Below are 13,597 nucleotides of genomic sequence, written 5' to 3'. Positions count from 1 at the left end.
AAACATACTCAGCTTTGTACCATCTCATACTAACATTCAACTGACCATTCAACCTACTTAACATAAAAACACCACTCTCCCCTCATTTTTATCAAAGCGCTGCATTCCTCCAAACACTGGACATTTAGCAGTCACAAAACACTTTAGCTGAGGGACTTATGACTGCAATAGTAACTAATAGTTAAGAGAGACTTTTTATAACTCAGGCAGCTGCTTTTTTTAAGCCAGACTGGAATCCATTGAGTGACATGTGCTATTTAAACAACTTCCAGCTATAGCTGCTATACACACTGTTGAAGATTCAGCGTTGCAATCCATTTTGTCTTTGGCTTGCATTAATCTAAAGGGAAACAACATTCCTTTCTCTAGATATTTCCCTTGGATCTCCCTGGAGTTTATCAGTACCACCCAGAGAACGAAGGGTAACCACCTGACAGTGCTGGGGTGGAGGAAGAAGACAAACCTAGAGGTGTGTTCAGACAAGACATGGAGGATGGCTGTGGAGAGGCTTAAAAAGCTTTGTCTTCTGAGCAGCTCATTCTTCACTTTGGCAGAAGTTACCAATTGTCCTTAGAAGGTTTGGCAGAACAGAACATGGAGTTTCCTGCTCTGCTTTGGGGTTGTTTGGGTTCAGGATTTTTCCTTCTGTTTCTTTCTCTCATGGAATTTTCTCCCATCTGCCACTGAGAAACCATAACAACCAATACTCAAGAGAGACAAGAGAAGTTTCCAGGGGAAGGTGCAGCTGGTCACTCTCAGCTGGGGGTTTCACTTGGAGGGGCAAAGATACCCAGAATTGGTCTGAGGAAGAGGGGGCTGGCCCAGCTCCTAGCTATCTTGCTCTTTCCACTTTGGACGAGGACGGGTCAAGCTGCTGCGTAGGGAGGGAATTCACTGCCTCCACCAGAGCCCAGCCCTGCCCTTTTTTCTCCTATCCTGGCTCTTTGCTCATGAGAGCAGCCATTGAACTGGGACCTCACTGGCACCCTGCCTCACTTGAAAGGACCCTTGCCATCTGTTTGGGTACCTCAGGGGAAAAGACTGGGACCCTGATCCCTTCCTCCTTCTCAGAGAGTGCATCTCCCTGGCTGCGTGTGGCAGCTGCTGTGGAGGAGCCTGGCTGAACCATATCCATGTGTTTCTATCACTTCTACAAGGGAGACAGTAAGCATCTTCAAGGAGAGAGACATATTGGGACCCTGAAGCTATTTATCTTTTGATCGACAGACCTGAGCATGTAATAATCCTGAGCATGACCTCAGCAATCTCACCACAGCTGCATTGCCTTGGAAAAAAGAGGAAAAGCTTCAGCAAGCTCAAAGCCAAAGAAAACAAGATATATTTGAGTCCTTTTCTTCCTTGGACAGGTCTTCCAAATGAAATCACCAGTGCCTGGAACATATATCCCAGCTTTTCCACAGGATATTGCCATGCTTTACATACCAAGCATCCTAAACACCACATAAACACCTGCCACGGAATAAGCAGAGCCCTTAAGAGTTACCTCCTGTTAGTAGGAATACGTTCTTTACTCAGTCAGTGACTGCAGCACATATGACTGGTTAAGTCCAAAAGCATCACATCATTCCTTATTAAAGCAAAGAGCCTGCACTTAAATTAAATTAGTCTTTTTATTTGTGATCCAGACTACCTGAAATTGCTTGGTGAATTTCTTTAATCCTTAGGATTACATAAAAACTCATTCTTCTGAATTTCTAGAAGTTTTTACAGTGGTTACCACTATGTGAGTGAAGTAGGAATTAGCTGGAGAAGTTATTGAAAAAAAAAAAAAAGTCTAGTGGACCAGCTTTAAGAATACTGTTACAATTTCTGATGAAGGAAAGGTAACTCTTCTTCCTCTAAATAAGGAGACATTTCTGTAGCAGAAAGACTGCAATTGCATCCAGTACAAAACTGTTTACAGTGCTGAAACAAACCCACTGTATATAAGATACAAAAACACTTGAAAAAGTCATTAGGTAACATGGACTGCGTGAGGGCACAGAGGCTATACATGAGATAAAAACTATTCCCATGCACTCAAGACAAACAATAGGCAAGCAAAAAGAAAAAAAACTGGACTTTGTGTCTTCCTGCTGGAGTCTGCAATTTTCAGCCTGGCTTATAACGTAAGTGAAAGGAGTTAAGTGAGCTGGATGTTTACTTCCAGTACTGAATCATTACACAAATTGGTATAATCTGGGATGATCTTACTAGCTAAAATTTCAGATACCTATTGAAAGGAAATGGTGGCCCTGAGAGCAGCTGGGTTTCGCAGAGCTGCCTGTGCACAGCACAGTCCTCCTGTGGCTTTTTGCTCTCTATCCCCACATTTTGAAGAAGGAAAGAGAAGAAGAATGATAAACACCTCAAATTTCAGACAAGTGACTGAATTTTCAGATATAAGCTTTCTCTTCATGACGATTTGTGAGGGTTTCTTTTCACATCAAAGAACAGAATTCCCAGTCTTGTTTCCGTGACAAAGAGCATGGCAGGCAGAGGGTTGGCTCTGTACAGCCTGCACTCCTTCCTTTTCTGTCTCTCCTTGTTTACCAGACCAGGAATACACTGTTTTCCTGACAGCCTGTGGAACCCAGCCAAGGAACACCAAATCAAGTGCCTTTTCAGCTGACAGTGTATTTCCTCCCATCATGGCAATGTGATCTATAAGAATAGTTTTTCTAAAGGACATAAACTAGATTTATTTGGGAATAAGAAACAAGACCTTTTTCCTGCCCAACACAAAGATGCTCTGTCACTGAGTATCTCTGTCAAGGGTTTATTAGCACAGTAATGTTACTCTCATTATATGGGGCAGAGGTGAACCAAAGATCAAACCAACCCAAGTTTATGGATGCATGTTGCCAGCACTACAAGGAATGACAGACAGTGCAGTCACACAGGGGACCAAAACAACTTTGTCAGGTTGGCAAGTAAAAGGAGTGATGCCCAGGAATTACAAGAAAACCAAACCATGCACCAAAAAAAACCCCCCAAAAACCAAACCAAACCAACAAACAACAACAAAAAACAAACCAAAAAACCCAAAACCCCCCCCCAAACCCACCAAAAACCACAACAAAAAAAATCAACAAAAACAAACAAACAAACAAAACCCAAAACAAACCAAAGGAAGCAATGAGTTTCAGTGTCTGTTAAAGAGATGTACATGCTTGCCACACCATCATGGTAGAGCATACATACTTTGTGTCCCTAGACATATGAATGAGAGGGTTGGTGGACAAAGGCAGTAGAGAATGGGTTAAAATATACTGTATTTCCAGACACATCCCAGCCCAGTTAGCATTAAACCTGCTGCTGCATTTGCCCTGCGAATGTGGAGTCAATCTGATTTTTTCCTCTTAGGGGCCATTAAGCTGTGATAGGCACAAACATTACAGGGAAATGTGTTTGTGCAACAGATTTCCATTGCAGTGGTTTCACCTTCTTCCTCTCTGATTGGGAAAAAATCCCATCTTCTTATTTTAACCATAACCTCATAGTGCTCCTCAGCCCTGTACCCGAAGCTGCCTGAGCACTCCAGTGCTCTCCCCTTCCTGCCTTCCCTGCTTTTCTTCAAGGCTGCATCCAATCGCTACAGAACAAGGGAACAGACTTCATTCTTTTTTGTATTGGTCACAATTTAATTGATTTAAGACCCCTACCTTCCATAAGGGTCTAGTCCCTAGTAAATATTGTTTATTTCTTTAGCTCAGTTATGAATAAACACCAGCTTGTGAATTTAGAAGGTGATCCTAAAAAGGTATCACTGTGTGTCAGCCAAAATCAAAATTATATAAGAAAAACTCAAGCCTGCTTTATTCAGAATTAATGTTCTTGAATGTAAAAACAAATTAACTCTGCCCTATAATCCCCACAGCACAATAAGCTTCTCCAACATCTGCTTTATTACTGTTGTCTTTTAGAGGAGGAATCCAATTTTCACATTTAACAGTGCAGTTGAAAGATCTTTTCCTCCTCTCTGAGATTTAACAGAATCTTTTTAGACATATTTGCAGCATCTTCATTCCTTCTTAAGGCTTTGCCCCATCCTTAACACATTAGTGCCCACTCCTTGAAAAGGATAATAAACTCCAGCAGAACTGACTCCCAAGAGCAACTGCTCCTGTATTTGCTTTAGGAGATCTCTGTATCATTGAGCAGGGTGGATAGTGTCCTGGTCCCTAGAGAATTTTTTTTTTTACAGGAATTAATAGGAACCCATTGTGCAGCAGATTACATTTCAAGGTTCAAAATAAACTACTGTGTTTGAACACATTTATTGACTTAGGTGGCTCATAGTGCTCAGCCTCACCACTGCAATTAGGACTGGCTACCCTCTACTTAACAAGATCAAAACATTTCAAAACCAATACTGGTGTAACCAAGTGTCAGGTCATTATGACCTTAGCTCAGATACAGACCTTGCCCTTTATCCTCTTCCTCAACTAGAGTTTTTAGTGCTGCTAAAGGGACAACATGGCAGATCTTTGATTGAATGATTTCTCTTCGCCTTTTTAGCTCAGGTGACCATGCAGTCCATTTTACTTTGTCAAAAAAAACCACCCCAGGTAACATACTCCTGCCTCTGCCAAGAAGCTGATGTCTTTTCCTAACAAATCACAGAGCAATCTGCCAGAGCAGGGTTCACACACACAAGGACACCATGTTGCATGGAATGAGCTTGGTGACAGCACAAACTGGTGACAACAAACTCTCCTTTTGTCAGCTGAGGAGAGTGAACAAACAAACACAGCAGCCTGTCCCCATCCCAAAAAGCCACTACCAACATCAAAACCCAAGCTAATGGAACAGAAACCATTCACACAAACGCCTCTCAACATATCCACAGCTTCCACTGGGGCAGGAATGAGATAGCAAGTTACCCTGCATGTGGCCAATGTAGGGGGCCGTGTTCTCCTGGGAGGAAACAGATGCTCTTGGGACAATAACAGCTCTCCAGCCTCAAGAGGATGGGTTGAGAGGTGGGAGCACAGCAGCAGGGCAGGGAGAATGATTAACATGACGGATCCGGGTGTTAAAGGTGCAGCCTTCCCTTCTAAGTTCACTCCTGACCCCTTTGTGTTTGTTCCCCTGTCTATGGGTAATGAGGAACACCTAGACCTGAACTCCAGCACTAACAGCCATTTCAGATATGTATTTATGGTGTCCACCTGCAAGATTTCTAAGGTGTCATTTGAGAATTGAAAATGCTTTTAAAAATTAATGAGAATTATTGTAAAGCACCCACAAAATACTATATTCCACAGGACTTACCATAATTAGTTTTATCAGCGAATGGTAAAAAAAATCAGACTGGGATTAAGTCTTTTGTGGTGACAGCATTGTGAGATGAATGAAAAAAACAGATGTCTCCATTTTACATAAGCCTTTAGACTAATGCTTATAACAGGATACAGCTAATGCCTCATGGATCATCTTTCTCATGCCTTTCAAACAACAGTTAAACAAGGGGAAAACCACAAGGCCAGCCTGCTGCTTCATTCACTACAGCTTTTTCTTTCCCCTTCTCCTTAGTCTTCTCAAAGTTATTGGCAATCAAAGCTGAAAACTGAAGGTGGGTTGCTACACCTTTGACTTGCAGGCCTGAATATTGATGAGCCACAAGAGACAGAGATGGAGAGAGTGACAAAAGGTGAGGGGAAGAGACAGAAGGTTGGAAACAGCTCGTTTCCCAGCACACACACTGACAGACAGGTAGTGTTCACACTGTACCTAGAGAGGCTGCCCTCAGTGGCCAGGCTCGGGGAGTCATCGAGGACATTAGGTTCACTGCAGGAGGGGCAGGGAGATTAAGAATTTAGGGAAAGAAAATGCAAAAAGCATGTGCTTGTCTCTGTTTGCAAGGGAAAAAATATCAATGGAATAAAAAAGTAAAAAAAGGACGGTAACATTAATTGGTCTCACACGCTCAACGGCACATATGACTCAGAGGAGCTGGAAGAACATCTGATAACAGGAGCAGTCTTTAGAGAGAGTTTACACTGCATGAAGCCTTCGATACATCTGCAGAGATCTGGGGAGCTGAGAAGTTCAATAGGATGTGTTTCTAAAGAAAATAAGGCAGGGAACTGCTTTCAAAGCAATTTTCCTGCAGCATTTTGACTTATTCCAGTTCTATTTACTTCCAGCTTCATAGAAAGCTTTTTTCCTTCCCCACAAGCCACTTCTTTTTTGAGGGAGGGCTGATCTATCTCCCATGAGCTATAGACCACTCTCCATCTGGTGCAACTCTAAGGACAAACATCTGGAAAACAAGGTCTCATAGTGCAATGAAACTGTAAATAAACAGCTGGCAAGGGTCTTGGCAAAGGGACACAATTCCAATGCCTTTCTGCAAATGCAGCCATCAGGCAGGAGCAGCCTGCTCAGGCCACAGGAAAAACATGAAAGAAAGAAAGAAAGAAAGAAAGTAGTCTGCTGGGTTACCAGCAGGAAAGCAGTAATAATATTACTTAGCATTAATTAGCTTACATTTGTGAGGCAGTCTGAAAGCCCAGAGACCATCCATAACTCAAAGGGCATGATTAGGCTTGCTGAGCTGGTCCTTCCCCTACCCAGATGAAAAGTGATTCTCCAGCTATACCATACACTTAAAAACTAGAGAGTGAAGCTCTGTGTTAAGTGAAGTCTTTTTTTCTCAGCATCACCATGATTAGGGATAGCACAAAGCAAACATTGCTCTCAGTCAGCTGTGACTCTTATGAAGTTTATGCATTGAAGACGACAGTGAAAGACTGAGGAAAATGCAGTCTTGCATATTAATTTTTCAAGAAACAAAGGGACTGAATCAACTGAATTCAAGAGTCAAGTGAGTTCCTGTAAGTCCTTTTGTGAAACCTCCTGGATAAAATCTGTGTAACTTCTCTCTTGTAAATCACTTCTCCTGTCTCTGCTGGTAGGTACCACAGCTGTTAATTTTCCTTCATCTATCAAGGTTATTTATTTAATTCCAAGCAAGAATAGGGAGGGAACAATGTTTGATTTTCCAGGGGTGGTCAAGACATAATGTAGAATATATTCTTTAAAGGTTCAGAGGAAATAACATAAATTAGTATGTCCATTGCCAGATATCCTTGGATAACTATGCCACAGACAAATAAAACAATAAACATTGCTTATTTAGAAAAAAAAAATCCCATGTAAATGCAAAACTTCTCTCCACATCTTCTAAAGATGCACATTTCCCAACAGGCTCTTTCTCACCATTCCATGTCAACCAGGCATAAGGCATTCAAAGCTATTTGTATCAACAAGTATTTCAGGTTTAAAACAGTACTAAATGTCATCTCTGAACATAGCATTTGGTTTCTGTGATAAGCTAGTCACTGTTCTAAGAAGGACAAAGAACACAGGGAAGAAAATAAAGTAAATCAAACTGCCTCTGTCCCTCTTTCTCAGCTTCTCAAGATTCCTCCCCACTCCCCTGCACAAACTGGGTATGGTCCCCTGGTTCAATGAATACCCCAAAACCACATTTCCTTTTGCTATTCAGTGGCAGCAGAGAAAAATAATAACACGGAGTCTTTCTGAATCTGTTTAAGAGGAAGGTTGCTGTGGATCACAGCTTGTTTTTATGGACCCTATGCAGCACACATCACCCTGGAAAATCATTGTTTCCAACCCTGCACCCTTGGTCCAACAGTATTCCAGGATTAATAAATTTAACATCACTATGCTGGCACCAATTCCACTATCCCACCTCTCTGATGCAGCTGGGCCATTTCTGCTCTTGTTATAATGGGAAGGATGAAAAGCCCATGTTTTTACCTTTGGCTGGGTAACATGCCCACCTCAGCCTGAGGTGCAGACATGCTGGAGAGATGGCTGGAGAACCGCCTCCTCCCAATGGCACCCATAAGGTATGTCTCTTGTTCACTTACCACACTGGGCATGCTCAAGGAGTCATCTAGAAAGAGAGAAAAAACAGGAAAGGAGAGGAAACAACCACCCAAACACCCACCTGCATCTCCACAGTTGCCAAGAGATAACAGGATGCCAAAGGCGTACCCAGCATTCACTTACCAAGAGCCCAAGCCTGCAGACTGGAATATTCTGTTAGATTTTACAGCTACAGTGCAGAAAGACATACACATAAACCTCTGCAGGATGAGGAACCTGACAAATATGGGGCAGAGATTTATGTGTTCTTTCAGCTTAAATGGCTCTCAGGAAAACACGTTTGCAGAATTCAGCTTCCACTAGGCATTAATTCCTGTGATTAATAAATAGCTTGTTAATATACAGTGTTTCCAGCATAAAGGTTATAACTGGATATTTTCATGATGTGAAATAAACAGCTATGATCTAGCAAAGCACTGTGACAAAAAAGCCAAAATACCTGACAGCAAAATGCAGAACTGACACCCTTCAGGACATGCATTTTAAAATGTCACCAAAAATTTGGGTAAGTTGCCTCAAATACATCATACTGCAACAGCTGGATGCATACAGCTGGATTGCAATCAGAACTGCTTGAAATTTTCAGTGCTGTTTCAAATTATATCAAGTATCCAGAAAGAAATTACTTTATTGTGGGTTTTGCCACAACAACTTTTAATTACAAGTAAAGAAAACAAAGGGGTGGGTTTGGGTAATATTCTCTCCTCTTTTTGACCTTTTTTTCAATTCTGATGTACTGAAATATTTCACAGCAGTGTTTATCCAAGGCAGGGCTGAGGAAACAATGCCACAGTTCAGACAGGAAGATGGCACTTACCGTTCCACACGGTGGCTCAGAATTAATCTGAGGCTGAAACCATATTTTGTCACAGTGAGTAAATATCTGAACAACGTATAAACAGTGCAGCTCTGGGAGGTTGTACAAATTTTAGTGATGAATCCAGCTAAAATAAAATTGGACTGAACCTGTAAAGTTTCAGGCTAACCGCTCTTTCCCAAAAGGCAATTCTGTAACTGCATCGGCCTTTCTTTGGAGCCCCCCATTGCAACTCCTTCTGCTTGATGCAGGAATAGGATCCTAACTACAGAGCCACAGCCCCTGCCCACTGCCATGATGGCCAAAGAGAGGCCTGGCTGCCAAGTGCCTTGTCAGCACTGTGACAACTGCACATCAGCCTGGGTCTCAGTGGCTAAAAACCTCCGTGTGACAAAAAATCTCCCTTTGCCCTGCCAGCACGTACACCCTTTAACACCATGTACCAGATGCTCAACCTTGCACTCCTGTGGGCATTTGATTCACACTGGGGCAAGGGCAACTCTGTTCCCCTCCCAGATGGCCTCTGGGCATCAAGAAAACATCCGCAGCGTTGGGGGCTTAGCATGCAGCCACGTACTTTCTTCATCCTCCTCATCTGTGCGGCTCAGGGTGTCCTGTGAGGCCTGCTGGGAGGGTTCACTGTCCTGCTCCCACACAGTGCCCGTGCCCGTGTTGGAGCGGGACATGGTGGCCAGGCTCAGGCGGTAGGCAGACGTGGAGGTGCCCACGGTGCTGACAGATGTCTTTCCTTGGTAAGCTGCACAAGAGGGAGAAAACCAAACCCAAGTCACTCACGGCACTGGGCATCAACAGCCAGCCAAGCATTCCTGTCATACTGTGCACCTTGTTCTGCCTGGACTGGGGGAGCACGGGGATTTTGTCACTCTCTGCAACTTCCTAACAGGAGAGCAGAGCCAGGCTGGAGTTGGCCTCTCCTCCCCTGCCACCAGCGACAGGACAAGAGGAAGTGACCTCAAGCTCCACCAGGACAGGAGAAATTTCTTCACAGAAGGAGTTATTAAGCATTAGAGTGGGCTGCTCAGGGTGGTGGTGGAGTCACCACCCCTGGAGGTGTTCAGGAAATGACTGGACTTGGTGCCATGGCCTAGCTGACAAGGTGGTGATAAGTCAAAGGTTGAACTTGATGATCTCAGAGGTCTTTTCCAACCTTAATGATTCTGTGATACTGTGACAGGGGGGCAGAGGTGATAAAACACTAGCAGCTGCCTTGCTCACCTCACCTTTCCAAAATCTCTATTTTATTTAAGCAGTCTGATTTTCACAACCTGAATTTTACAGATCAGCTTCAACGTTTAGAAACAAGGCAAATTACTGCCGAGGAAAAAAGACTGAAGCATTTCCTTTTGCACTTGTTTTCCTAAGAACAAAGCACATAAACCGCCTGCCATGTATGGGCAGCAGCTGCCATCTCGTGGCAACAGAGGTGGCTGTCACTGGAGAGAAGTCTCCCCTTGTGGAGGAGAGAATTCTGACGTGCCCCATCAGCTCAGGGATGCTGATCTGGACGTCACAGTAAAGAAAAATCAGAGATCAGGAGACAGGAGGAGGTAGATCTCCTACTGCTGAACAGACCGACCTTTCTGCACAAGGAGCTTTGGTTTTACAGCGGCATGGAGGGGCTCACTGCACAAGCCAGCTGAGACAGCAAGAAGGGAATGAGACTCACACTTGGTGGAAAAATAGGTGCATTTCACAACTAACCTGGACTTCTGCTGTCTGTTCAGTGGCAAGGCTGAGCATAAGCTCCAGGGGCAGGCTGGCAGCGTGTGTGTGAATTGCCCCATTCCTGTTTCAGGCAGAGGCCAGGTCTGCCTCACAAGTTACTGTAGGGGCAAGCAGCTGTGCAGCTGTTGGTGACCCTGAGCTCTCCCTGCCCTCCTTACCAGAGCCACTGTGCACGGCCTCCTTCAGGATCTTGAGCTCATTGTTGAACTCGGCGATGAGGGAGCTCTTGCACAGTGGGCGTGGGATGAACCGTCTCTCCAGCTGGTCCGAGATGTGCTGTCGGGCAGTCAGCTCCTCGTGGTTCTCAGCTGGCTGGGCCAGCAGCTGCAAAATTGGGAGGCATGAGCACGGCAGGGAGATGGTGCCCAGGGGATGGGGCATAGTGTCCAGACTAGCATAAGCCTGCAGCCAGTAGGCTTTGTGATGAAGAGGTTTGGACTCCATCTATAAGGTTTGCACCTGTCTATCAGGACATTTGACTGAACAGAGATCAAAACCTCAGTGGCACAGGGTGCATGGAGATGAGGGCTCCCTTATGTTAAGGGAAGCAAGAAGGAGCTATCTCATGACAGGATCACAATCAGCTCCTTCCTCTATGATGATTTAGTCTGTCTGAGAGACAAGGCAGGCTAAATAAGGTAGAGTCTACCTGGGAACCAGCAAGGAGCTGTGATTAACTTAAACCTCAGATGCCTTATCCCAGCAGCTGCCAATTCATGCACAGGAGTCCTGTCAGAACCTTCATCCAAGAGATGGAAGGGGGAGTGGTCCATCCAGGCTGTTGGCTGTATTGCCCAGCTCTATGTAAAAGACAGATTACTACAAGATTTCTGCCAACACCCTCCTGGGTTCAGCACATCCACACTGCTTCCAAGTGCTTGGAATGTCTTCATTGTAGAATTAAGTACACCTGCACTTAAGAAGTAAGACTAGCTGTACTCCATGGATCAGAGCTCCTGGATGACTGGCATACTCTTTAGTTTTGGCTAGGGAAAAGCTCTGTGATTTAGTTTCAAATGGTTCTTAGGCCTGCTAACTTCTGAAAGGTTACTGGCTTCATACAGTTCTTCCAGAAGTGCTGTTCCTCTGTTCTCAGCTGGGGATCAAGGGCTATCTGGCCTTCAGGGAGTTGTTAGGATAGGGTTAATAATTTTGGTTACCAGAGAAGCTGGGAATAGAGTCTCCGCTTCACTGCAACCAGGTGTTGCTTTCATTGTTTTAACCAAATCAAGTATAACTCTGCCTGGGTAATCGGGATGGGGGGAGAAGGAGAAGATTGGGACGACTTGTATTTGGAAACTAGGTCGGGTGAAACTGTACCTAATCATCATAAGATAGATGATCGAATTGTAATGATTTTTGGTAGCTGAACATGATTATTATTTCAAACTAGAATTGTAAAAGAAGATATTTACAAAATTCATGCTTGGATGTATACAATAGAACAATGTAGGTTTAATGATTAACATGGAGTTATGTAATGGAGGGGTATAATATTGGGGCCTTCTTGGACCCTCGTTGGAGTTGGATTTGGGTTTGTACCCCGGCTCCCAGAGCTCTTCAATAAAGCACCTCATAATCATTCCGATGGTTATGCGTTTTCCTCGCTAACAGAGTGATCTACCAGGAGCCAAAGCAACTGTTACCTTGCACTGGATGAAGGGCCGAAGGAGCACAAAGATGGGGATCCGTGTCCGCACGATAAAGTCGAGGAAATCCCACAGGGCCAGCCCTCCCACCTTCCGCAGGGCCATCTCTTTGACTTGCAGGCTCAGCCAGTACCACTGGCTGTCCAGCTGGCGTTCAAAGCAAACAAGGATCACCTTCAGGGCTACAGGGGAACACACAGCAGCAAAGGGCAGTCAGAGATGTTACCAGTGTCCCTCACAAGCATTGAGGGAAGGATAGACGGGCCACAGTGAGCACAAACCTACGTGGGCATGTTTTGCATATACATGCACATGCACATCCACACACCTCAGAGTCACAACTGTCTTTTCTTTTAGTCTCCAAACATGGCAGGGAAGGAGCAACCAGCCTTATAGTAGTAAAGGCCTCAGGATAAGGACTGGCAGCACCATTTCAAGAGAAAATTTTCTACTTCATACCTAAATTCTTCTGTATTTTCTTGCTCTGGCATTCCCTCTCACTCCCCTGCAGAGTTCTTTTGTCTTCTCAGAACGAGATATTTTTAAAGCATCCCAGAGTAGAGCTCTGGCTGATCAGACAACCTCAAAAATCTTGAACAAGCATATCCACACAGAGAGTCACCCAGTGAGCACAATAATCTGCAGATGATTTATAGGGTGATGACAAGAACCTTTCTAGCAGTGCAGCTGCACACTGCAATTTAAATACAAATACGGTCCAGTAAGCCAAAGGCAGTAATTTACAAGAGCAAGAGCATGGCATTACAAATGGGGATGAACAGCAATGAAGTTCAAAACAATGCTCTGCATTAAAGTGGGCAGACCTGTTAATGGGCCAGCTGTTCAAACCAGGTGGGGCAGTGTTCTTATCTCTTCCAGGACCCATCCTCCCTCTGGGGGATATCTGCTGTCAATGGGCCATCGAGGCTCACTGCAGGGCTGAGACAATTACATCATCCCACTGGGAGATGCTCCACCCAGGGGGAGGAGCCCAGCATTCCTACCTGGATCAAACCTGGGATTCAGAACACCAGCAGAGCCTGTGTGCACTGGATTGCCAGAGGAAGGCTGGACCCATCTCACCACCACTGGACCCTTCTACAGGATCATCTCTGCCCCAACAGAACCACATCTGTCACTCCAGGAGGACTGCAGCCATGATTTAATTGGACTGACTGACAGGGTTTCAGGTTGTACTCTGTCAGCATTTTTTTTATTTACTTTCTGGCACTACTACTTTTTATTTTAATATTCCTAGTAAAGAACTGTGATTCCTATTCCCATATATTTGCCTGAGAGCCCCTGATTTCAAAATAATATTCAGAGGGAGGAGGTTTACATCTTCAAGGGAGGCTCCTGCCTTCCTCAGCAGGCACCTGTCTTTCCAAACCAAGACAGGGTTGTTGGGCGGTCTGAGTCGCCTTTGTGGCTTCACTGCTGTAGACTGACAGTATGAAAACTG

At 44.4% G+C, this 13,597-nt stretch overlaps 1 protein-coding gene across 1 annotated transcript in view; it reads right to left on the bottom strand.

The window, feature by feature from the left end:
- Positions 1–13,597, bottom strand: part of UNC80 (unc-80 homolog, NALCN channel complex subunit) — a 127,191-nt gene that overhangs the window by 6,933 nt on the left and 106,661 nt on the right. Inside the window, exons 57-61 of the mRNA XM_066322420.1 lie at positions 12,133–12,317; positions 10,645–10,810; positions 9,318–9,497; positions 7,792–7,930; positions 5,737–5,793 (exon numbers count right to left, since the gene is read on the bottom strand). Of these exons, the coding sequence (XP_066178517.1) occupies positions 5,737–5,793; positions 7,792–7,930; positions 9,318–9,497; positions 10,645–10,810; positions 12,133–12,317 (727 nt within the window). The remainder of the gene's footprint in view (positions 1–5,736; positions 5,794–7,791; positions 7,931–9,317; positions 9,498–10,644; positions 10,811–12,132; positions 12,318–13,597) is intronic.

The sequence above is a fragment of the Sylvia atricapilla genome, chromosome 7, assembly GCF_009819655.1.
Source record: "Sylvia atricapilla isolate bSylAtr1 chromosome 7, bSylAtr1.pri, whole genome shotgun sequence".
NCBI classification, from domain to species: Eukaryota; Metazoa; Chordata; class Aves; order Passeriformes; family Sylviidae; genus Sylvia; species Sylvia atricapilla.
This window is presented reverse-complemented; position numbering and strand designations above follow the sequence as displayed.